Raw genomic sequence first — 26,809 nt, 5'->3', positions numbered from 1 at the left:
CTTGCAAGCCCTGAAGAAACAGAGGTTACGTCTATAATGTGGTGCTCAGCTTTACTGGTTTGATGTAATTTCTGCCACACGTACTGGTATTTTATATATATAAGTAATTTTGCGGTGCCTTCGATAACCACCTTTTCAATTGTTTGTTTCATGCAATTTAGATTGTTGTCTGAAATATGATTCGTAATGAATAATAATATTTATGAGAAGTTTTGGCTGTGCATTGAACTCCAGGAGCCGTACGACTTATTTTGCCATCTGCTCCTAAAAAATCAATCAATAGCTGCTCTAAATTAGCATTTTTTTCTGCTCTGGAAACATTTTATAGCTTCTCCAGAGTAGTACTTTTTCTGGTCAGAAATCTGCTCCAAAAAGTAGTCACTTCCATCACTGGCCCTGTATCGCCTCTGGTCATTTTGGTTTGCTTCTAGTGGTTTGCTTCTAAGTGCAATTGGTGGATGATGTTGTCATAGCAACAGGCGGTCTTGTGCTGAAGGTGTACCTTTTTTTTTTTTTCGTTCATTGCAGGCAATGGCCCCTGAGTCTGAGCACTGTCTTGGCAAAGACCGTGGCACACCAGATGAACACATCTCTGAAGCTGAAGGCTGGGGGCTATACAGATGAAGGTACTGTGTCGATCTTTTGATTTCCTAGTCTTTTATTGGTGCCCGCAAATGTGGATCAGTGCCCGTGGTGTCGTACTGTCTGTGTACAAGATCGTGGCTTTCCTTTGCCCCCTGTTTTGGCTGTATTAAAATTAACATAAAATTCAAAAATGCTTTTTGAGCCTAAATGTAAGACACGGCAAAAATAATTTTGGGGCATTCCATTGTCTCATTCCTCATAGCCTCAGTATGTTTTTGTAACGCTGAACCCCATGAGAACAAACTTGGGCTTATTGGTGAAGCATTATGAAATGCACAGCGCAAGGAACTACAGGGACACAGGAAGTGCCGTGTGTGTTCCTTTCCTTCATGTGTCCCTGTAGTTTCTTGTGCTGTATGTTTAATAAAACCCCATCAGTTGCTCTTTAATTACTATATAGTTACTTAAACCAACATAGCATTTTACCAGTACCTCTGCACAGTCTGATAAAATGGGTAACTATCTGATATCCAGTGAACAATCTGCTTTTCATGCTGAAATGCTGTACAGTGAAATATGGAGTTGGTATATGGAACCTCAAAGTGCCATCATTTTGAGGTTCCACTCGCCATGACATCATATTAAGACAGCATGTGCTAGGGCCTACATAATTTCGGTGAAAACGATTTACATCGTGTTCTGATGGAGCCAAACTTAGCAGGATTCAGCAATGTTTTTCAGTAGGAGTCGCCGCAATATGAAAAAATACAAAACATTCCGGCATAAAATTTGGATATGGAACTTTGAGCTGCATCTTCTGTTCTACTTAATTTATGTTGGCAAAATTTGCGCCAGTTCTCAAATAATTCAACCTTCTAAATTAATCTTGTTTCACTTTGTTGTCCCTTTAAACTTCCATTGTGTCGATCCTTCAAAAAAGTTGCAACAAATCGTGACTGTGGCTGTGCGCTCCCCCCACCCCCATCTGTTTTTTAGCCATGAATGTGAGTTGAGTGCTACGTCCTAGCCACGAGCTTTGTTCCCCACTCTGCAGACTTGGCTGTTAGGCGAATTCGAGCCACTGCATTGGAGGCACTGGCTGAGCAGTGTGCCCTCTGGAGAGAACAGCCTGAACTAGCTCAAGAACTGCCCCATACACGTGCCACATCCCTCCCTTTGTCGACTTATGGAGTGCGCAACAACAGGCGCAAGATGGAGGATCGCCACCTGGCCCTCCCAGACCTCAACTTCGTACTAGGACTCCAGGTGGGCATTGCAGGGTCTTTTGCGCTGAAGGAACGACGGACATAGTGCACAGTAGTACAAAATAACGGTGCCATTGATTCGTCTTCTAAACAGTTAGCCCGCCAGCGGAATGGTACAGTCAGTGTAGCGCATGTTCATGAAATGTCTTGCAGAATCAAGGATGTTCGGCTCGCCTGCCCCAGTATGTCTAGAAATATTTGCCCAGTGTCAAACTCGAGCCAATGGTTAAATTCTCGTGAACACAGGCGCATTTGTGGCAACAGGAAGGCTTCTGCGGGGGGTAGTCCCACAGATCTCCCCTTCGAGTGTGCATTCTTGATCCCAAGACAGAGGAGAAAGAATGATGTTTGGTACTAGCAGTCCTTCAGAACCTTTATTGAAGGACTCTGGTACTAGTAGCAGAATTCCAAATCTCAAGGAAGAAAATTCCCTATTTGGGGCAAAATCACCTGCAAGATTTTCCAAAGATCCCCGCTAATTTCCTTGCAAGGAAACATACACAGGAGCATGCATAAGGGTTGTTCGTAGGCTCATTGCATCGCTATGCACTAAGGAGCTTGTCTGCTACGCCTTTTCAAACATCTTGTGCCTAAACAACATTCTTTGAATGAAAAATATAGATCTTAGAGCCCCTTGTTCTTGGCTACCACATTGTGGCAGAAGCAATTTTGGGAGCCAGAAACACAACATAGATGTTGTTTGTAGGATCTAAAGCCCTTCTTGGAGCCACAGTCTCGGAGGCCATGCTCCGATAGTGTTGCGTTAATGACATGTGCTCAATTTACAATTACTTCTGTCAACTAGAAATCGCTCCCTCTTCTTTCAACAAATGATGCCATAAATCCAAATTACCGCACCATCAACCCAAAGTCCATGGCCACTGGCTGATTTAACCGTCGTGAGCTGCGTCGCGATTTAAACGTCGTGAGCCGGCACGTGCCCGCACGCGCGCGCTTGCGATCGCATTGAAAGTAAGCTGTGCGTTCAAAGAAAAAAAAAGAAAGTGCTCAAGATCATGACATGCACTGACAAAGGGATGCATCCGCTTGCCCCCTTGCCCCCCACGTAGCTTTTGGCGGGCTCGCTGGTACGAAAGGAGAGACAGAAAGAGCTTGAAGCGTGTGATAAGTCCCTGTAACTCTGCTCGTACTTGACAGATTTTAAAATTTTTTGCGGCAGTCGATTCGCTAGGCAATCGGCTCTTTTAATCAAGCCATTCGATGTTTACTTGGAAAAGTGTTACAGGGCTCCTTTAATGGAAGCAGTGCATATGTAACTTAAATCTTTGAAGGTTAAGTGTGGTACAAACATCTTTCACATCAGCATAGCTATCGATGTGGTGGAAATTCAACAGTTTGAGAGTGATCTATTTCATTGAGCACAGACCTCTTGCAGACCCGTTGGCCCACAATTCTCTGCAATTCTTGCATTGTTCAACATGGCACAACTGCTTTCGACACTGTGCTCCTGACGCGAAGACGCTATGACCATTCACTAGGTGACTGTACTTAATATTGAAACAGCGCAAAAGACGTAGGACACAGAAAGACTTGACAACACAAGTGCTGACTGTACTTAATTTGTCCATGTAAACATTCATGCATGGCGGTGAGAATGTGATTGCCTTGGTACATATGCAATGTTCAGTGTTTGTACTGCAGCCTGATGGCAAGTTGATGAAAGTGCCTTGTTGCATATTGCACTGTGCTTTTTCAATTTCTTTACGTCAAGTTCGTCCTGCGCCATAAATACAGTAAAACCTCGTTAATTCGAAGGCCTCGGGACCGAGAAAAATATCCCAATTAAGCGGGATTCCCAATTATCCGAAACAACGCGAAATCAAAGAAATCAGCCAGAAAACGTGATGTACGGAAGTCACACCTTTATTGTGGCAAGTCAGCCTACTTGGAGAAAAATTCCTCCATGCGTGACTGACGCGTTCGGTAGTTCCCAGCACTGAAAGTCATATTTTCCAGCCTGTCAATGAGGCGCAGCATCTCAGCCTCGCCGCCGTTGCACTCGACGAAGCTGCGCACAACACTCAAGGCATCGATGACATCCGCCAAAAGGGGTGCTCAAGAGGGCTCGTCATCGCTGTCAACATTAGAGGCCGAATCGGTCGATCTCGCAGCTATCTCGCTGTCGATGTCGGCGTAACACGTCTGCACTGTGCACTCGACATTTGCGTACTCGGAGAATCCGATTGGAGTGCACTCCTCGTCCGCGTGCAAAGCCTCATATCGAGCGCAGAGTCTCCCCTTCTTCATCAAACGGGCAAATGACAGCGGTGACAGCAAACTCAGCGGAGGTTGCCTCTTCTTTCACAAAACCGGCGTGCTCAAAACACCGTCGAATAACGGTGGCCTCCACCTGCCTCCATGCGTGAACAATGAGGCAAATACCACCGAGGAGGTCAATGTTATACTCCTTTCCGTTGTCATAGCAAAGGAGCATTCGCTTCAACAGATTGTAGCGATATATTTTCCTGGTATGGTGTATGACGCCCTGGTCCATCGGCTGCGATAGCGACGTCGTGTTCGGGGGTAGAAAGACCAGCCTGATTGCCTGCAGGTTCTGAATGTCGCATTGAGCTGGGCAATTATCGACGACGAACAAAACGCTGCGCCCTGCGGCCGCAAACTTGCGGTCAAGGTGCCGCACGTATTCTTCAGAGTGCAGCAGTCATCCAAGCTTTCTTGTTGTTTTTATAGATCAGGTCATCCTTGGATGGCAGTCGTGCATTTTTGAAACGAGGCTTTTCTGTCTTCCCAATAACATGCAGTGGCAGCTTGTGCTCACCGCACATGCTTGCACCAAACAAAACAGTGATTCTATCTTTGTTCTGTTTCCGCCCCTTAATGCCTGCCTCCTTCAAAGCGAACGTCTTCGTAGGCAACATTTTGTAGAACAGAGCAGCTTCATCAAGGTTGTAAACATCTGCTGCTTCGTACTTGGCGAGTAGTGGAGCCAAGGTGTGCTGCTTCCAGCCGTCGACAACAGACTGATCCGCGCTGCCACTCTCGCCACAAACAGTCACGAATGTCAGGTTGTTGCGCTCCTTAAATCGGCAAAACCATCCATTGCTGCATTTAAACTCAATGTCCAAGTTGCAGCGCCAGCTGGTTGGCCTTCTCACGCAATATGGTCCCATTCACAGGAAGGTGTGCTGCGTTGGCTTTCTGCAGCCAGTCGATCAGAGCTGCTTCAACGTCGGCGTACGTAGGCAGGCGTACTCGTGTACGCTTTGACGAGTGTGTCTTGCTGTAAGCATCGAGAATTTTCTCTTTATTCTTGATGATGTTGCACAGCGTTGACAGAGGCACGTGGTGCTTTTCGGCGAGAGCCGTTTTCGACGCCGTCGACTTGCTGGCCTCTTCAATTAAGCACACCTTTTCGTGCAGGGACAAGCTCTTGTACTTCGGCATCTTCCTTCCAAGCACACCTCAATCAACTAATTCACAGGGAAGGCACTCAAGCGGAGACAGGAGACAAATGGAGCAGTCGCACCGAATCGCACAATGCTCGCCAGCCGACATCCAAATGGCACAAAGACTCCACAAAACATTCACTTCGCTAGAGTGGCTAACATCGCTGTTGAGATGATGATGATCATGATCGCAACCGCACGCATCGCCGCCTGGCAATTGCTAAAACATGGCGTCTACGACGTATTTCCGGTAAAAAAAAACATGGCCTTCGAGATCCGCACATCAAAAAAAAAAAATGCATGTTTTAGTTACAGCCTCCGAGATTCGCAGCACCCTTTGCATATCTTGGAAGTCGCGGCCAAGTGTGCCAATTAACCGGGAAGTCGCAGACTGGCCGCACCAATTATCCGGTTAAATTTACATGTAAAAATTTGGGACCGCGCAAATAATACAAATTATCCGGGATTCCCAATTAACCGAGTACAAATTACCGAGGTTTTACTGTATTGAAGTTTTCACAGGTCACTCACCAATCTGAATGATTGTACTCTGTTCACAGAACATTTCTTCTTATTCATGTTGCCTGCAGGGGCTTCCGCAGTACAGTTACTATGCAGTTTTTGACGGTCACGCTGGCGTGGAGGCAGCTGACTATGCGTCTGCTCACCTTCACCGAAACATAGCTGCACAACCGGACTTTGTTACCAATCCTGTGAATGCAGTTCGTGAAGGCTTTCTCCTGACGGACAGAAACTTCCTACAGCGGTCTTCAAGAGAGGTAAGAAAAAAGTGGAGCTTCATAACTCTGTTGTGTATTTTAGACGAGGGTGAGCCCCGCTCTTGACTTACAATTTTTTTTTCCTTGCGACATCTGCGACAATATCAGATTCGTACTATGTACAAAGCCAAAGTTCCATTGACATGAGACTTGCAGCCACTTGACGAACAAAGTCCAAACAACTTATCTCGTGCGTATCTTAACTGGTAGGCAGCAGCTTTCTTGGCAGGTCACGAAATGAACAGCTCTTAAAGTTTTACTGATGTTCTTTGTACTCGAGCAACCTTGAATTGCATACATGTAACTTTTTTACTTTGTAAAAAATGGGAGATTCAAAGGCCAGCTGCAAGAAAACTTGTACTTGATAAAAATCTTAGTATGAGAGTGTGTCTATAAAGGAGCCTCCAAGCAAAATGTGACAACTGAAGCATGAGTGGAATTGTCGTGAAAAGTTTGCAAAAACTAAATTTTTGATACGGAAGTATGAAGCTCCCATAACGCTTTGAGCGCTTGTCGTTAATAATATTGAAATGCGTCAAGGGCCCCCCACATGAGGCACCCAAAGCCTATTTATTATTTATATATTATATAAATGATCTCCCTGATGTCATATGTTCTGCACATTGCATGTTGTATGCCGAAGACACCACAGTATCATGTAGGGCCAAAACAGTTCCATCTTTAATATCAAAACTAAGCTCTGTACTCAACAATGTAGTTTTATGGTGTAACAACGACCTAACTATAAACCCCTCTAAATCTCAGTTTGATTTTCAGATCTTCCCAAAAACATTTATTAACTTCTGCTGCTCTAACAATGGGTCCTAATACTATCTATGCTTGTGCTTGTTTCTTTTCTCAGAGTACGTTTAGACATAACTCTTAATTTTGGTCTACATTTGTTAGACATAAAGAAAGACTGCTTTTAGTACTTGCGCGTTAATTAAAGCTAGGCCATATTTCTCCACTAATGCATTATTATCGCTCTACTTCTCATTTATCCATAGTCACTTCAACTATGGCATAACTACCTGGGTGAACACATATCATTCGTAAATATTATCTGTGCAACACATACAGAACCAAGCAATCCACATTATCACTTTCAACCCTCGTCGTTCTAACGCTATTTCATTGCTTACACAATATAATTTTCTATGTATTAGTAAGTTATTTGAATTTCATTGTACTTGTTTGTTTTTTAATGTTAAAACTACCCCGAATTCCAAGTTTGCACTATATATACAGCATAAAATTGTTGTCATTCACAGCCATTTCATTATGGAACTATTCCACCCAACATAGTCTTTAGCTTGTTCACACATAACATTGTTCTATTGATACTACTACATTGTCTTGCAATTTGCCATTGCATTTGTTTTTTACATGCTTCCTTCATCGTGGGCCCTTTATAGTCTTCGGACTATGGGACCCTAGTACTACTTTGCTAATAATAAACTTCGAACGACATGGAGCAAACATTATAGTATTCCGTATTCTGCGGTGCGGTATAGGCCTTGTAATTATGTACTACACCCTTTTTACAGAATCTTTTTTGTTTAGACCAAATTACACCTGTACCTTGTAACTGACCAGATCATTTGCTTTTTGTGTGACACTAAAACTCTTAATTTGTACATGCAATAAAGCACTCGTGAATATTCCTGCGTTCTTCATACAGGGCCTCAAGAGTGGCTGCACGGCTGTCTGTTGCCTGTTGCGTGAGCAGCAGCAACTTGTTGTAGGCTGGCTTGGTGACTCGCAGGCCGTCTTGGCCAGGAAAGGCATCCCCATGACATTGGTCAACCCCCACAAGCCCGAGAGAGAGGCAAGTGTTCGTGCTGTAACACAGGCCACAGGTTCAGTTATTGAATGTTTGATGGCAGGTGTGATTTGCAGGAATGTGATCAAAGTGGGCTCCATTCAAGAGCTTGTCTGTGTCCCTCTTCTTTGTGCTTTCCTTGTCTAAGTCCATTCTGCACATATTAAATTTTCACCTTTTACTGCATCTGGCTCTGGAATTAAGGCAGTATGCAATTTCAGTGTGGATCTAAGCTCGCAAAACAGTCACAATCTTCGAAAAAGGCAGAAACGTAGAAATATTGCTCGGCTACAGCGTGGGAATTGTTGCTGCAGAGTTTATTTGGGCGCTCTCAAATATTACGCGAGAAACATTCCATGTGAAGTATTTTCATTGGTCTTTCCCATATATGTTTTTATTATATTGCATTACTTGTTTCATGCATGTTTTTGTTGCCCTGCCTTTGCTTGTTGAGAATGGCAACAAAACTTGCACTTTTGCATATTAGAAACTGCATGCTGAGGGTATAATATATATAAGGATACCACAGTCTATTTAGTACCATGATGCTAATGTGTTTTCGTCTTTGCTTTTGCTCTTTCTTTTGAGCTCAACTGTCAGATAAGCTGCTTTATCATGCATGCAAACAAATGGTGCGGGAACAAAAAAATATGTGATAGTCAAATATTGTTCCTAATGATCTCTACTGCCAAGTCCAACTCAGCACTCCTTCATAAATACTACACAGTGACATCTGCCACCTGGACTTTCCAGCTGCATTTGACATATTGTGCCATTGTCGCAGGTTATTACAGTAATGCACAAAAACTTTTTCTTGGACGAGTTGATACTTACTAAATGGTATGACATTGTCGAGCAAAGCTTGAAAATATTAATCTCCTGTCTGCCTCTTAATCTTTGTTTTTGAGTTTTGTGCTAACGGATCAGCAACGAAATATTCCATAATACTGAAGACTCCTTAGCTTTCTGGGAGCTTCACCTTGGGAAGCGGACAACCAAACATGACATTAGCAGTATGCAAGGCACCGCTAGTAGCATTGTTTGTAGGGCAATGGACGAGGTGTTTTGAGTGCTCACAGCACACATGGTGACAAACTGGTAAAGATACAAGCTACCTGTAAGGAAGCAAATAGCAAAGAAAGCAAGAAAAGGCCATACAGTCCACTTTCCAGTGCACTACTGAACACTTTCTGCAACGAATATTATGCACAAACCTTACTTGAGTACTGTACCTTTTCTAACTTGCTACGACTTGCCATGTCACTGTTCAAACATTACTGCAGAGTTTTATATACTCTGGTGCAGTTGAAAGGTGATCATGCAAGTTGTTTGTTTGCCATTATTTCTCGTGGCACATACATTAGAGGAATTCGAACTGACGATTCAAGCTTTTGGTTAATCCAAACAAATCTTAAGTTTTTGGTTGGCCCGCTATGTTTTCAGTGTATTTTAAAGCTGTTTAATTCAAACTGCCTCATTGCATAAATTCGGTTAATTCAAATCTTTTGGTGGTCCATGTCTCGAGATATCTGCTGCCTTTGTTGCTTCTAGCTAAACATTCATGTCTTTATGTCGCTAATACTCATGAATGCCTGCTTACAAAAGTGGCAAACTAGCCAAACCATGTGCACTAACAATGTCATGCTGACTGAGGAAGGAAAAAAAGCAGAGGCAGTCTGGCTTTGGTCTATTAATTGAAGGCTTTGCTGGATGGAGTTGGTTCAGTATCTTAAAATAAAAGCAGAGTGCAAAAAAGACAGGACAAGAGAGCCAAGCACCCATACCATCTTGTCTCTCTTGTCCAGTCTTTTTTTTTTGCACTCTGCTTTTGTTTTACGATTTTTGGTCTATCAAGTGCCGAACATGTCTCAAGTCACTTTCGCCACAGTGCACTGGTGTTATGTGGAAAAGTATCCTAGGAATGTGAAGAGGTTACAACAAGTCGCGGGACACAACACATTTCACTCGCATGCATGCGTTCTATAATGAGTATCAGTATGATCGCTTATGCCAAAACACTTCACTGGCAATCGTGCAGAGCTGTCTACGATGCCGCGGCGGCACTGGGAAACAATAAACATCACTCATTCATAGTGAGTGTCTCGTTCTGGCAGACTTCATGCCTTCAGGTAGTATGCAAGAGATTAGATGCGAAGCAGCTTTTTCTCAGGGCTGTGTTTGTCCTTGGCGACCGTCCGCTTTCTACCACCTAGCATAGCCATCTGAGCGCGCTCGCGCCAAGGAGAAGTCTTCTTCCTCTTGTTTTTCGACCGCCTTGATGATATGTGCAGAGCACTTTAGGGGCCCGGGCTGCTGTATGCTGTCCTAGCTTGGCGTAACGCAGACAAAACCATGTGTGCCAGCACGCGCTAGCACATTCGGGCCTGTGTAAGGGGCTGGGTGAGACGCTGTGGCCTCTCCCCCTTACTCTCTCGGCAATCACGTGATGGCGTCGGGGAACGAGGTTGTGCAGACGCGCGATGAACCCGCGTGGCGTGCTCCAACATGAGTTCGGGACGAGCAACAGCAACTACAGTGAATTCATGGTGGGCTCCACTTGCAAGGACGTGTTAACATCGGGCAAGGTGCCCGTGATGAACGGAACATTAAGTCGACCCATGCGCTGCTTCGCATCCCCACATGGTTCCCTTTAGTGGGAGATGGTGTAATTTTTGGTCAGCTGCCAGCTCGCAAAAAGATCACATGCTACGTGACACCAGCAGGCAGAAAAAGTATTCCACACTTGCAGTCATGGCTACGAGCGGTGCTGATTAACACTACCAGGTTTAAATGCAGATATACCCAATCAAGTGGACGGGAGGATGACCACTGCCTTAGCTCAATTGGTAGAGCATCGAACATGTTATTTGAATGTTGCAGGTTCGGTCCCTGCCAGCGGCAAGTTATCTTTTTGTCCACTTTACTTTCTTCACATTTATATCATAATTACTACAAATAATATCCCCTATACTATTCTTGGCTTTATTCTGTTATCTCGCAACAATGCTAGTTGGTATGTTGCCCTGAGTCATATCTATGACCACTTCTGATAACTCAAACAAAATCCCGAGGTACCTTTCAGTTTGAATTGTCGAGCCTACTGTAGTTGGAATTTCATGCGAGCATGGCTGGTACTACAAGGCTTTTACTAATTGTTACTGATTTCAGGACGAAAGAAAAAGGATAGAAGAACTCGGAGGAATGGTCCTGCTGATGGGTATCTGGAGGGTAAACGGCGCACTTGGCGTGTCAAGAGCCATCGGTTAGTCCTTCTCAACATTTGTAGTGTCCTTGCTTAAGACTACGCTTTGAGTTTTGTTTGACTGGTTATGGCTTTGGCTGTGTTTTTTTTTTACCTGCTCGGGTAACTGTATCTCTTACGGTGATAAATGTTAGGGGCTCTCTGCAACGCTAGTTAAAGGGGTCATGAACCACTTTTCCAAGTAATGATATAATGACCTTAGTATCGGAGTTTACTGCCTCCCGAATAGATTGCCGCAAAAATTTCTCGAATCCGTCAAGAATCAGCGGAGTTACGGGGGTATGGCGCGCGCTCCCAGCGCTTTCTCTCTTTTCTCGTGCCGACGAGCACACTCGAAGCTAGACAGGGAGGGATGACACGGGGCAAAGAAGTTACGTCAGTGTCATGAAACGCGATCGCTCTCCCGCTGTGATTCGCTTGCGCGAGTGCGGCTACCGTGTACTGAGGAGTGCGGCGCCGGCAAGTGGCGGCACCCCGCGGCAAGAAGCGCATCTGATCCGAACGCCGCTCTCGATTTACGTCGGCTATCGGCCAATAAGCATGCTATGTCTCTTGCGACGTAAACTGACAGATCCGCGACGTAAACTGACAGACGCCCCGCCCACCGACGAGAGTGAGAACCGGCCTCTGTTTGAAAAGAGGTCGCCTGGAGAAACGGCAACTTCGCGCTCCGCTTGTGGCCTTTACGCGGCACGCACGACTGTAGTATTTGGCAGAGCAGTTCATAGCCGTGTCAGCTTTCCGCAGGATGTGTTTTTTCAACAAGCCCAAGGGGTGCTTCATGACCCCTTTAAGGTGGGGGTTCCACTGCAGTGTAGTTTCATTCTGAGCCGCCAGAAGACGCCACCAAGTCACGTTTGGAAAAAAGAGAGGAAAATGCGCTCTCCGGCCGTCGCGACAGCGAAGAGCCTCTCCCTGCTGCAACTAATCCACTCTTTTCAGGGGCGCCGCTGCTCCTTTGAAAAGTTTCAGATGTGCTTCACGCCCCCCCCCCTTCCCTCCCGCCCCCCCCCCCCCCCCCAAAGAAAAAAAAAAGCACGGCCCAGAGAGCCTTCGTACTCCCATGCCACTGTCTAGAAAAGAGGTGCCTCTTTCTCCTGGTAGTATAACTATTTACGCGCCGCTGCCGCAAGGGCTGCTTTTTTTTTTCTCCCCTTCAACGACTCCTCTTTCTATCTCTCCTTCTGTGATGACCCTCGCTCACTTGTCCCTGTACCCAGCGGTGCGGTTCTTTTCACGGGAGGAACAATTGCGCTGCAAACCGCTCACGTAGTCTGCCTGGCCAGCTGCTCTCCGTGACATACAGTGCCGAAATGCGGGTTTGGGTGACAAACTCTATCGCGGAGGTCACATCACAAGCGAACCATGAGACATCACATCCTTCCGTGTACAGTGTACTTATGTAAATAATCCCCTCTGTCGCTGTCGTTTACTCCTACCTCATTTACTGATTGTCACTACTCAGTCATCTGCTTGAGCTAGACAGCGGTCATCATAATAAACTATCCTTTTTCTTTGTTCCATTTTTATGTACTTCCTCAAGTAAACAGCCACTTACGTCTACCACTCTATATGCCGTTACACACCCTGACACAATCGATCTATGTACTAAAGATTTTATTTCGCTCGAGAAAGAATTGACAGCAATATTTTGTAGAGAGAACGCTATAATTATGCAGTAATTATTCTCCAAATAATTGTGGTGACATGAGGGCTTCTATTCACAGTTTATGAATTATTTGCAAATGCTCAGGGAAGTTCTGTTCGCGTACACACACACACACAAGCGAACCATGAGACATCACATCCTTCCGTGTACAGTGTACTTATGTAAATAATCCCCTCTGTCGCTGTCGTTTACTCCTACCTACACGTGTGCGAAGCAATTATATTTACGTTTCACTGGAGGTCTAAGCTTCATCAGATAAAGCTCGGACCCCGAGCGGAACGTAAATAAAATTGCCTCGCACGCGTGTCTGACTTTTCTGAGAATCTTTTACCGAACCTAGAAACCCTGCGTCGTTTCTGAGTGTGTTACACATATATATATATATATATATATATATATATATATATATATATATATATATATATATATATATATTTTGCGCAGTAGAATTGACAGCAATCTTTCTGCGTCAAAAGTATGCGGAAGACATCGTTGTCACTGCAATTGTGCTGGAACGTGAGACATGGTGGTCTGACAGGAAGAAAAAGAAAGAATAAAGACGAGACTGCCTCCAGGATAGCATTCAACTCTGTCCCGTTGTCAAAACTCTGCCGTTTGTGATACCCTGTAGAGGGTCGTGACGCTATTTCTGCGGCCCTTGTTGGGAACACGGCACAGTTTTGCCCTGACCTGCAACACGGGGTGTAAGCAAACTCGTATGTACTCCTTCCTTCCCCCATGGAAGAAACGCGCCCAGTGGTTGTGTGTAACACCTCCACCCCCCCCCCTCCTCCCCTCATTATACCCGACACAACTTCTCGTTCGTCTGTAGGAGAAGACAAATTCTATTTGACTAGCTGTGCTCTTCCTTCACCGTGTAACATAAGCTTCCGAATGTAACCTAAGCTTCCGAATGTTCGAAAGACGGGTAGTTTGGCAATTGCGTGCTACAACGCTGCCGCTCTGACCCACGGTGTCAAACCCGTGCTAATTGCCTAAGCAGCACAGTTTTCCCTGCTATACGTACCGTCATTTATTTCATTTGAATTGAAACTTCAGCAGAGTAGTATCAATTCATCTTTTGGTTGATGCAGCGTTTATTTATCATGCTACCGTGTGCAAAGCATCAGACGAACCGCAAAACCATTTCTATGACAGAGCTGAAGCAATTACGTCTTGAGCGACATATATGCGTGGCATGAATGGTCCTGGTGCGTTATTCTCTTGTCGGGGGAACGACTTCTCTATTCGCGTACGCTATTTCAGTAGGATTTTGATTTTCAATAAAGTTCGTTACAATAACATGATGAGTGGTCGTTTCACCCAAATTGTCAGTAATTGACAGCAAGCTGGCGCTGATCGAAGCGTAGACGGCCTAACAGCCGGAGACGCACAGTGCGGTAGTCCGAGGTCCGTCTTCGGCGGAAACTCGGCATCACGGCCTTTCCTGGGGCACAAAGGCGCTATGTGTCGCATTACCGCTTCGGCACCAGCGACAATGGTGTTGTTTCGAGCAATTGCAACCATGCACCTCCTGGTGCATGAGAAACAGCCGGCGTCTTCCTTATCGCCGCAAAGTGAGGCGGCTGCCTTTATTCCGTCCCGGCGCCCGAGGCAAAGGGTGGCTCGCCGATTGCGACAACTCTTGGAAAAAAAAGGTCGGCATATTCACTGACTAAATGCTAACCGTTTACTTGTCACAAAATACACTAGCCTCTTAGTAAGTGAAGGTAGTAAAATGCAGGCTAGTGGAACTTGCTACCTTAGTTAGTGAGTGAATAGCACTAGCTCGAATGGCTAGTCCATTACTAAGTTGTTAGTAACCGCGCTAACAACTCAATTAGAGGCTTACGCCTATTTTGTTTATATGTGCGTGTGCATTGCCATATAAAGATGATTCTATTACAAAAGTACCTAAAGGACTAAAAAAACGAAGTGGCATTGTCCTCGTACATTAACGAATGGCCGCTAATTACTTTATGTAATTACCGTGGTAGGTACACAAAGCAACCAACATACATAGAGGCATGAATTGATCACGAATGAGAAAACACACGCAAGTGCACACACAGAATAGCAAGACTTTTACGTAGCTGATATCTACTCTAGCAGCGGCTTGAAGACTATGCTCCTATGCACCGTGTACTGGTTGGCAATCATAGAATTTAGAAGAATAATTGATGTTTTCTACACATTGTCGTGTGCCCTTATATTTGCTTATATGCGTGCCATCACGTAGCACGAAACTTTAATTCCAAGGTAATCAACAAAACAAAAATTGTTTAAATTTTGCTAAAGACTGTCACGATTACGGCAAAGTATACTGCGCATCTACGAAAGATCTGGCAATGTGGGTGGCTAGTAGTTACTTAGTTAAAAACACCAAGTAAACTTTCTGGTTAGTGAAGGCAGCACTTTACGACCTTTACTAACTGCTGGCTAGTAAACAGATTTCGCGATGGTAGTAAAATAGGCTCGAAAGTAGTAAATGCAAGCATTTACTAACCATTTACTAACTTTTTTTCTAAGAGTGCACAGCGCACGCTCGAGAAGCTCAAATCTACGCGAGCAGTGGACACCAGTGGATGCGAATGAAATGCGTTCCGTTCTCTAGCGTCTCCCGTTACTAAGCACAGACTGTCGGCTTTCGTGCTGCAGCACACATTTTATTACCTGCTCTCATCCTCGCTCAATCGCCCTCTCCCCCCCCCCCCCCCCCCCCCCCCCCCATGCTGCCTCTCAGCTTCAGGCTAGCACAGTGGATGTTATGCCCCATCTCCTGTACTCGTGGGGTCTAGACTACACCAGTCTTGGGGGTGTTGCCTCGTGCATAGTGCACCCCTCCTTCCCAGGGAAGGATTGGTTAGCCTACAGACTTTTGGGAAACCCTTGTCTCCCCCACTAACTCAATTAGACTGCATTGCCGTGGGAAACAGTGCCGCGTTCCAGCTGCGTTTACACGAATGCGACAGAATGCAGCGGTAGCACATCACCTTTCCTAGAGCAATGCGCCGCCGTTTACATGGAGTGCATGAACCCTCCCGAGAAGTCCTCGCTTTCTGCCCCCGCAGCTGTCGTGTAGTATCGAAGAGGTGCACTCGAAGCCGACTCGAGGAGGGGCCGGCGTTCCCCTTCAATTGTGTAAGGTGGTCCATGAGTCGGCTTACCCCTCGAAATCCACACCTGCCTGGCGCATTTGTGCGATGCGCCTTTCCAGCGCTTACACCCGTTTACATGGATGCGATGCGCCAGTTGTCGCATTCGTGTGAACGAGGTGCGTGCCGTGCCGGTTTACGGCAAACTGTCAACGCAGGCACACTTCCCTACCGTGGGAAGATGAACTGGGCCACACTCAGACAACGTGGAGACCATTTTGTGGAGACGGTCTTGTTGAATGAATGGAGTCGCCCCAGCTGGCCGGTTATAATCCCGTTTACATGAATGCGACAGTAGCGCATCGGCTTTGCAAGCGCGTTTCGGAAAGGCGCGATGCGACGCCGTTTACAGAACCCCTCGTCTTCTCTTCGCCGCAGCGGCCATGTGGTTGCTGGCCGAGTTCATTGATGTCAGAGGGATACATGCGCTTAGCCGTGTCTGAAGCACGGGAGACAAAAATTACCACCTTTTTCTCCTTCATGAACCACTATACAAAGAGATACATATTAGCGCGAACAAAGAAACAAAGACTACAGAGAGAAGTGGGAGGAAGCAGAAAGGTTTCAGCGCCTGACCTGTCTGCTCCCTTCCAATTCCTTCTCGAGTGTTTGTTTTTTGCTTTGCGCTAATATGAATACCTTATAGCGAAAGAGGCACGCCCGGAGTTCGCACGACGGGAGGCCACCGTTACTCTCTTCGTGATTTACGGCCTGTGATTCGACCGGGACTCGCAATACCATCCCTGTCTGGCGTATTACTGCAATGCGCCTTCCTAGCGAATAGCCATTGTTAACATGAACGCGATGCGCATCTGTCGCTTTCATGTAAACGTGTTTTATGCACAACGATACCAACTATACTTTTTATAAACTTATCGTTTTCAAAAACGCTTCTCTTCTTGTCTGGCTACTAGGCGCAAGTCCCAGTTCGGCTACGTTGGCTCATCAGCCTTACGACTCACGCTACGAGTTTACGACCCGCTATCCTCAGACATCGCAAGTTCTCAGCACGGCAGACTTTCCAAAGACGTTGAGTTGTTAGCTCCTAACGTTTCTCCTTCAGGCGAAAGCGGCGGCTGATAAAGCACGAGCTGAGCAAAGAAAACAGAGAGGAGGTGTTCGATCGCGTGTCACGAGCACAACAGCATGCACTGCGCAGATATCGAGGAATAGCTGTTGATTTCAGCCGCCAGTGCAGCAACACAAGCCTACAGGCACGCGCCTAAGATTCCCGGCCGGAGGCTATCAATCGGATGTCACTGTCTTCCGACGGCAAAGCTGTGTTGCGTGGAACGATGTCATACTTCGGGTTTCCAGCTCACCACATCAGCATTGGACGCAAATTCCCGCTACCGCAAGAATTGCTGCGTAGTCACCGATATGATCTGCGCACAAGGATATACAGCAGCGAACGAACCGGGACCCCAAGCGTATCACGCATGTATGCCACCTGCCGTTTGTAAAACCTTGCCTGAGGAGGTTTACTGAAGAAATAAAAAAACTTAGGAGGCCTACTATTTAGGGCCGAAACATACAAATCCAAGTGCCAGAAGAGATGTAGAGTAGACCATTCGGAAAATCCCAATGAATATGTGCCCGCACATGCCACAGGGTGACCGCAAATACGGCCGAAGCTTACCACTAAGGCTTTTTATATAAACTTTATTTGTGATTCGAGCAAACAGGTATACAAATTTAGGTGTGAAGTTTGCGATACTGGGCTGACAGAAACCGTGTTCCACACCCCAAAGTACAATCATTCAAAGCAAGAGCAATGAATCAGAGAAATACGCAAAGTGAGCTCGCAGTTCCTAGGCTGTAACCGCAGGCTGTCTAAAGGTGCGCGTGATAGAAGCGGGGGCGGAGGCAGGGTAACCACGCGAGCGCCTTGTTGCACGGTGTTCCGACTTAGAGTGAAGAGTTCGCAAACGCCCGCGTCCCCTTGGAGCTAGCCTTATGTAATTATGAGGAACGCCGCTATGGGGCACTCCTGAACACTTAGAGTGCACGGAAATATATACGCGGGTGTTCCTGGATTTCGTTGCCATGGAAATGCGCCTGTCGTAGGCGGAAATCGAACCCACGTCCTGAAGCGAAACAGTCCGATGCATAACTTGCCAAAGTATATGATAGACGGCGAATCGGAGCGAGCGTATCCTGCCAAGTTTCCGCTTGTAGCCTAATCTAGCAAGTACAGAGCACAGCAAGCCCAGTTGAACGGGATGGGTTACTTTCGCGCTCACGCACTTTTGCCCGGGGAAAATGCTGCGACGCATAAAGGAAAGGAAGCCGGTACCAAAGAAATTCGAGTGGCCTACATTTTTTAGAAGCAGAGGTATACATCTTAATTGTGTTTAATTGTTAATTTAGTTAGTTTAACTCTGCGGTGTTTAGTTTGTTAGCAGTGGCAGAAAGGAACACGCAGCAAGTACAAAACAGTTGTCGTGTCATTCCTATATATGTGTGCCTTATCTCGTATTTATGATGTTTATTGCTGTGGATTCATATGAACAAGCCCAGCAAACCACACCTCTGGAAAACGACATTTTTTCTAAAAAAAAGGAAAGAAAAGGAAAGCTGAGGTGCTATTCAAAACATACTTCGCCCACGCAGATCTACTCAGTTATTATTAGTGATTCGAAGGAAAAGGAAAAAGGCACCTAATTTCTGCAGCCCAATAGGGAGCACGGCGCAGTGCCTAGTACTCAGTTCCCTCGCATCGCACGCGCACTGCCCGTTTTTCTGCTTTCTTTTGTCTGCCGTTGCACACCCCTCGGTTTTAGTGGTCGCCCGAGTGGGGCCACAAACATACGCACGCACACGAGGGGAACGTTCCGAGAGTACGGCTTTTTTTTTTTTTTTCACTTGACGACGCTCACCCCATACTCTCTGTGCAAAATCGGCATTTGCCCCCCTCCAGCCACACCGGCACTTGCCCCCACCCAAGCTATGCCAGCTCTCTCTCTCTCCCCCTCCCCCAGCCGCGATGCAAGACGGCTTTGCACCCCCCAAGGCGCCCATGCTTCACACTTGCTTTCACGCTCTCCCGCGCAGCCGTCTGAAAGGCAGAGAAAAAGAAGACTTGCAGATGCTGGGGCATGGTCTGAAGTTGACATTCTCCCCTGAAGTAAAATGTTTTCGAACGCCACAGTCGGGGAGACGGGGAGCTTTGCAATGCAGCGCTTTCGTGTTGTCCGTCTAGGTGGCGTTAGAGGAAGATTTTCGTTGTAGTGATAGGAATAATGCAGATTTCTCAGTGTTCCTGCGGTATTTGTGTGTGATTAGTGTGTATAATTATATAAGGAGACCGTAACTATTATATTTTAAGCTATGCATGCGGAGATTTCAGCGCAGTTTGAAGATTACTCCACTTTTGTTGACGTTTTCAGCATGAAAAATTAAGACAGTTTACGAGCTTCGTATCGCATTTCTGCTTGCTTTATTGAAAAACGCTAGGTCCAGGAAATAGATCGGGGACTATAGTTTCTCTACGTGCAAATTCGGCCATGGAACTTCAGTAGCTTTCCACGAAAATGGGCCACGGTAGGTCCCTATATTGAGAATATCGCCCATTTCAGATGAATATAATTTAAAAAGTAGCACGTGCACATCGATGAAATTGGGTATTCAGACGGAAAATCTTATCCTCTACATACGCCCCGAAAATGAACTTTCTCTAGCGAATAGTTACTGGACAATCTGCTGCGGAAGTTACTAAATTTGGCTGTTTTCAAAAGCTCAGCAACAAAAAAGTAGAAGTCCAACATCAATTTGCTACGTTGACAAAATAGGTAAATATGTCTTGAATGTGCTGCGCAAAGAACAGTGCTGTAACTGTAGCAAATTTTTAAAAAAATGGTCACTGCTGAGGCACAGTCAGCCAAAACCGTGTAACTTGCGCTTATTCTTGGCTATCCATCCCCAAATACTAATGGTTGACTTGTGTTTAATAAATATATTTGAAAAGTACAAAGATCAAGCTTTTCAATGATATATAAGTCAACTATATAAAGCACGGAGAACAGCCGCCGCGTCGGTTGGAAAAGTGACAAAAACGACGTGTTCGTGCCGCCGGAGTGAGACCGCCGCCTTAAGAGCTAATGTACTATAAAATGTTATATCCTGCCATTTTGCTAATTTCATGGAAATTCTTGGTATGAAATTTATTTTCTTTTTTCATGGTTTGAAATGGCAGGTTCTTTTGTATATAGTGCAGTCATTCTGCAATTAGTGATTAATTGGATTGCTGGCGAGGTACCCTATACACAGACTAATTTGCCACATTTCCTCGTTATCTATTGTTGTAAGGTTTGTTGAGTAGGACAGGATACTCATGACCTCTTTTCTCAAGTGCCATGCTCACCTTGCACCTTTCTACTTATACTCGGTAACAAGTAGTTGGCAAAGCTTAAAGGGACTGGCAGCCAGCCGGCCAGGACGTGTCCCAAGACACTGCTGGAAGTGGAAAGATTGTGAATTATAGCGACAGAATAGAGCATTCTTTTCGTTATTTGAATAGGATTCCTATTTCTTGGCGACAAGCCTTGGTACTGTGTAAACTAGGTGTTTGGACTGCTGTACGTAGTCTGCTGATGATTAGGCGTGCCATAATTTGTGCTTAAAATTATTGTGTATGTCATGAGACATCTCTGCTTATTACGAAGTAAGGACTTGATGTTGAGAAGTAGCACTGCCTTCACGACAACAAGTGTACTTATGATGAGCCGTAGCACATGCACGTTGCGTGCATGCATGCTCACCGAACTGGAGCGTGTGTTGCGTGTACGACTTCAGCGGCGCTGCAGAAAGAAAAATTATGATAGGGTTTCGCAGCATTATCCTCATTACCACTCCATGGCTAAACACTGACCGGTAAGCTTTCTGTCGCACTAAAAAAAAAAAAAAATGGGTACTGCAAAATTGGTTGTCGGTCCCTTTAAGCCTCAGGCTTCTTTTTTTTTTTACTTTTTGAGGTTGTTTCTTGCTTTAGTAGAAGTAGCTACGATTTTGTGCATCTTTTCCTTGCAGGAGATGCCGAGCATAAGCCCTTTGTAACCAGTGAGCCAGATGTGGTCAGCATAGACCTTGATGGCACGGAAGACTTCCTTATCCTGGGTTGCGACGGTCTCTGGGACCAAGTGGACCCTAAGAATGCGGCATCGAAAGTGTACCACTCAATTCTCGAGGACCCCGAGAGCGCAGTCTATGTGTCCCACACACTTGTGCAGTGTGCCAGAGACCTGGGCTCGTCAGACAACATAACAGCCGTAGTCGTCTTTCTGCGTGATCCCCGCGACTTTGAGCCTTCGGTTCTGAACATTGTAGACTACTACCCTAAGCCAGTGCCTGGAAGCGAGCTGCCAACACCACCTGTCGAAGATGCAAAGGAGGCCTTCAATGCGAGTGAATTCGACGCTTCCAAGTTCAACAGCAACGGCTACGGAGCCCACTTGTTCGATGCCGAAGCTGTGAATTCCCACACCTACGAGCACGCCGCCGAAAGTGAAATTCTTTCGGTGGCCTCTGATGTGGTTCAAGGGACGATTGAAACAGCGCTGCACAGAGTCAATGATGATGTCATCACTGCTGGCCAAATTGTTGATCAAGTGCACCTCCTTCACACTGAAGAAAGTGGAAAGTTCTCGGATTTACCCGAGCAGTTTCATGGTGCCGTCCCAGCTGATGGCAGTCTCGAAGACAAGTTTGATCAGCCTGACGGCATCTCGCATGCACCTAATGGATTTGGCGACAACATATCGGTACGCCAGGCTGTACACCACAACCCGTTCGACGACGAGGGCTATGGGCACGACCTCGAGACAGCCGAATGCCTTCAAAGCTCGGCTATTGCAGGGCCACTTGAAGAAAGTGGCACTGAAAGTGCTGAGCAGTTCTCTTCCTTTGCTGAAGTGTCCTGACGAGGCTGGTAGCGGCCAACTTGAATTGCCTCACGAACAGACTTCATCTACAGTACCTAGTCTGACACCACAGCATCAAGAGTTCGATGCTAACTCAGACCAGGAACTTGATGCCAGGCAGCCCTCTCCAATTGGCCAACGTACGATGCCTGAAGATCCACTGCCCGTTGTTGCAGACCTTCCTGGAGCTCCTGTTGAGCCCGAAACGTTGAGAGAGGCAGAGCTTCCAGATGAAGGAGTTGATGTTAGCACTCTTCCTGAGGATGTCCAGGAACTGGAGGCAGCGAAAGAGCAACCAGTGGCATCGGCCATTCAGGATGAGTGCCTGAGTACATTACCGGAAGATCAACAAGATTTCAAGCTTGTGCAGCCCAGTGACATGGATTCTTTTGTATTGCCAGATGTCGCTCAGCAGGTGGCTGCAGTAGTTGATCCCACTCATGCAGTACATGATGCTGAAACATTAGATCTGGAACATTCAGACGATATCCACGGCAACATGCTGTCACCAGATAGCATACAGGAAGAAGTGCAACAGCTCGATCCCTTCCACGGAGAGGTGCAACAGTCCAATATCAACAAAGAGGACATGCAGCCAGAACAGCCATTAGAGCCTGAACACGTCAAGGATGGTGCTGATACTGAAATGGCTGCCAGTGGGCTTGGTTATAATCAACCCCTTAGCATCCAGTCGGATGACCTCGTGTCTATTGACCTTAACAGCTCAGCCATGCAGTCTCTTGCGGAGATGAGTGCACCTCCTCACGCAGCAGATAAGGCATTTATTTGCGAGACTGTTCCAGAGCCGCGTGAAGACACGAGCATGGCATGTGCTGAAAGTGAGAATGCCCACCATGATCAGTTCGTCTGCGAAATATTAGAGAGCCTGGGTACAGACGATGCTGATGACACCTCTTTGGGTGGTTCAGCAGAGTCCATTGTTGAGAAGGTCACTGCAGAACCTGTCCAGCAAGATAGTGCCGTTATCTTCTGCGAACTCAAAGAAACTCCCCCTGCAGAGAACATTCTTGACCAGCAGGCTGATGAAAGCGAACAAAAAGTTGACAATCTCTGCTACAATATCCCTGTTGAGCAGCAAGAACAAGTACAAGAAAAAGTGTTTGACGTAGATCCCCAAGTCGAAAGTTCTGTGCTTAGTGGCCAAGTTTCTGAGCCTTTCATTGAAGATTCTTTTGCTGTTCCTACAAGTACTGAAAGCTCACACATCTTGGAACATATGCCTGAAGAATCTTCCTCGCTGTCTGCAGACTATCAACTGCAAGCTGAGCCCCAACAACCTGCAACCACTGCCATATCTCCAGCCAGTGATGTTGAACAGCCTTGTGAGCAGTCGTATCAGCATCTTTCCAAGGAGGCAGAGAATCAATGTCTCCAGTCGCAGAGTCCTGCGATTGAGCAACTTTTGGAGCACAACTCTGCCGCACTTAATGAGGTGCAGTGCATGAGTGAGAATGCAAAAGCTACGGTTGATGAAACTCCCGCTCCTGTGGTTGACATTGGTGCTATTCCAGAGAACATTCCGGAGGCAGATGGGGTCACGGAAGACTCTGACTCTGAGAGAGACAATGAGTGGCGATTCGTTAAGCCTGTTGAGCCAGTCATCTCGCAGTTGGAAAAAGAGGCCGGCGAGGCTTTGGTCGAAAGTTCTCACGCTGCTGAGGAGACCATTCACACAGAACAGAGGGAAGCAGCCTCTTCTGAACTAGTTACAAGTCCTGCAGAGACCAGTGCCTCCGAGCCAAAGGTTGATGCTATGTCAGACATGAAGCAAGATTCATTACCCGAAACAAAAACCGAAGTTGCAGCAACTCAGAAGCAGGGCACATTGCCTGAACAAAAGGCTAGCGCAGCAAAAGTTACTGCCACAGCAAAGCCCTCTCCAGCTTCACAGAAAACAAAGCCAGCCGCTAAAGCGTCACCCGCTCCAAAGCCAAGGACATCCTCCACTGATAAGCCTGCAACAAAGCCACTCCCTACAAAGACAGAAGGATCCGCAAAGGCTACGCCTGCAGCAAAATCTCCACTGAAAAAGCAGCCCATTACTACTAAACCTATCACAGCAACTACAACTGCAAAACAGAGCAGCATGGCAAGCACCACTGCGAAAACGGGCCTAACCCGCAAGCCCGAGCCCCCAAAAGCCCAAATCGTCTGCTCCCACCACCGATGCACCAGCAAAGAAGCCAGTTCCTGCATCTTCAAAGCTTTCCACTGGACCTACGAGGCCCACCACGTCCAAGCCACAAGAAAAGAGCTCGGCTCCAGCGTCAAAGGCCAAGCCAACAGCACAATCATCCACAGCACCTCGTCCGCGAACATCCACCGGATCTGCAATGACGTCTGCTAGCAAGGCAGAAGTTGGAACTGCCGAAAAGAAGCCCACTACTAAGCCGGCACCAACTAGGCCTCCCATTTCCAGAACCGCACCTAAATCGACTCAGCCTGCCAGCAGTAGCTCTGCACCAAGAGTTGGATCGAGCACTACGGCAAGTCGTCCTACTACAGCACCAACTTCGAGGCCCGGAACGAGGCCCGGAACAACGTCGAGGGTTGGGAGTGCCTCGACTGCCACGAAGAAGGCGAGTGATGCCAGCCCTGCGGCTGCAAAAACATCTGCGAGGGTTCCAGCGACGCGAGACTCAAAGCTCGGCAAAGACAGCACTAACCAGGAGTTGGCTGGTGCAAGGCGAACGGAAACAACTCAGAGGAGTGCTGCCAGTAGGACTGCTACCTCGTCAAAAACTGCCGCAGCAAAGCCAACGGCCACAAGCAAGTATGCTGCAGTCAGAGCAGTTCCCAAGGGTGGCGCTGCAGCTGCCTGCTGCTGCCGCAGCAAAGGCAGCTGCTGCTGAAAATCAAAGCAAAGGAGAACCCGCTGCCAACTGCAACGGGACGCCAGAAGAGAAGGGTACACTGGAACAGAAAGACAACAAGGAAGCCTGTGTGCCCGGAAGCGAGCCAGCCATCCTGAGCAATGGCAGCCACCCTGAAAGTGACGATATCGCTAAACCAGCTGCCAATGCAGACAACATGCCCGATACCCCTGCTGTGGATGTGTAGTTTCACTATCTGGACTCTCTACTAGTCATTCTGCTCTATCCTGTGCTTTTTTTTTTAATCTTGCAATGGCGCAACAGTATTTTTGACAGCTCCTTTTTACAACGAAAGAAAACACGCAGGGACAAAAAAAAGCATGCATGCTACAGAATTATAGGTACAAGGTCACTCTCAGTACGGGAAGTCTTTGGTACTTGCACACATCCTTTTTATCGATCTTTTTAATTTACGCATTTGATAGGGTGCAGGTACTGACTGGTGCTTGTGCCAGAATATTTTTTTCTCTCCCCTGCCTGTTTTTACCTAGCGTTAGTTGTATGCATAGGCTGTCATGCCCTGTTCTGAAGTTTGTAATTTCCTCTTTCTCTCTTGTTGGAAGAGATTGTGCCCAGGTGCGAGTGAATTACCAAAGACTGCTTGGATGCCTCGCAAGCGTCGTTTTTTTTCCAGTTACTCTCGCAAGCCCACTCGCAACAACTGCGAAATTGCGAAGGCATTCTGAAAAGCAGCAAGACGTACTTGCTTCTTGGGCCGGTGTTATTTATTTTTGCATCAAGTGTCCTTAATGAGAGGAATGGGAGGGGCTTGCCTTGTTTTATGCTTACGTGCTTTTACTCGAGGCTTAGTTGAAACGTGTTGTGTTGAGCGAAAGGAGTAAGAGAAGACATTTCGATGCATTTACCCAACTGCGATGTTTGCCCCACTGGCCTGTGGAATGGTGTAATCTGTAGTTGAACCTGAATATAATGAAGTCTTATCTCGGGCGAAAGTATTACTGCAACGAACATATGTGTACACAGATATATTGGCGAAAGAAGGATATTTGCGGTGGTTCACCAAGTCTGCAGTGTCGCATGCACAGATTGTCTTGAGGTCATATTTCGAGCGACTATGAAACTAACTCTTCTCTGCTGTAAACTAACACACCATGACCTGCATTTGGGTTTTATACCAACCAAATTTGATTCGCTTCGTTATATCAAGGTTCAAGTACTTCTAAAGCAATGTTGCTTCTTTTTGTTTTAAATGCTTCTCTTCCAGTTACAATTCAGCTTTCAGTCCCTTCTACCCTGCACCTCACTGCAGATGCGTAACGGTCCTCCACAGAGAAGCTCTGCTGTTATTTTTAGCTATGTGTTCAGCTTGCATGTTTTCTATGCAACATTTATAAATACGGTGCACAGAAGTGTTCCAACCCAGTAAACTCTTTGATAGCACTTTTTTGTGGGGAGTGTCCTTTGCCCGCGACTTGGGCAAGTTCATACGTTGTCTGACTTATCTATTTAAAAGTATGTATTGCATCACCTTCTTTTAGGGACCTTTCTTTTTTCTTCTGCGATACTTTTTACACATACTTTGCTGAAATAAAAAAAAAACAATTTTATGAATACTCCTGTGTTGTGGCATTTTTTTCACCATCTCTGTGCGTTCATGCACTTTTGCAGGCTTTCTTGTAAAGCCTGCTCAAGGCCACCAAAGGGAAACTCAAGGTACAGTATTCTGCTCACTTAACTATGTCACTGGGTTGAGTGTCACTAGATTGACACACAAGCAGCTATACACTTAACTTTGATGCTACTCGTACTTCATTCAGCTTGTGCAAGCTCTGAAGCATCTGCAGTGAAATCTTTACTGAAAGTGGTCTGCATATCTGAGTTTGCAAAACCGGTAGAAGTTGGTGTTGCTTTTATTTTACTGGATTTTTGGGAGACAGACACAAAGCTTTATTTGGGTCCTGATACTCTTTTAGAGCAATGCCAGGCGGGGAGGTCAGTAACTTTGAACATATTCTCTGGCGGTGCCCCTCGTTACAGGGCCTAAGTTGGCTCGCAGAACAGGATTCGGACT

General features: G+C 46.3%; 1 protein-coding gene across 1 annotated transcript in view; it reads left to right on the top strand.

Annotated features, from left to right (window-relative positions):
- Nucleotides 1-26,282, top strand: part of LOC119389544 (uncharacterized) — a 120,092-nt gene extending 93,810 nt beyond the window's left edge. Inside the window, 7 exon segments of the mRNA XM_037656859.2 lie at nucleotides 529-626; nucleotides 1,640-1,851; nucleotides 5,869-6,057; nucleotides 7,739-7,885; nucleotides 11,048-11,141; nucleotides 20,994-21,601; nucleotides 21,603-26,282. Of these exon segments, the coding sequence (XP_037512787.2) occupies nucleotides 529-626; nucleotides 1,640-1,851; nucleotides 5,869-6,057; nucleotides 7,739-7,885; nucleotides 11,048-11,141; nucleotides 20,994-21,601; nucleotides 21,603-24,251 (3,997 nt within the window). The 3' untranslated portion in view covers nucleotides 24,252-26,282.
- Nucleotides 26,283-26,809: the final 527 nt, after the last annotated feature.

The sequence above is a fragment of the Rhipicephalus sanguineus genome, chromosome 4, assembly GCF_013339695.2.
Source record: "Rhipicephalus sanguineus isolate Rsan-2018 chromosome 4, BIME_Rsan_1.4, whole genome shotgun sequence".
Taxonomy (NCBI): domain Eukaryota; kingdom Metazoa; phylum Arthropoda; class Arachnida; order Ixodida; family Ixodidae; genus Rhipicephalus; species Rhipicephalus sanguineus.
Note: the sequence above shows the minus strand (reverse complement) of the source record. Positions and strands in the feature narration are given on the sequence as shown.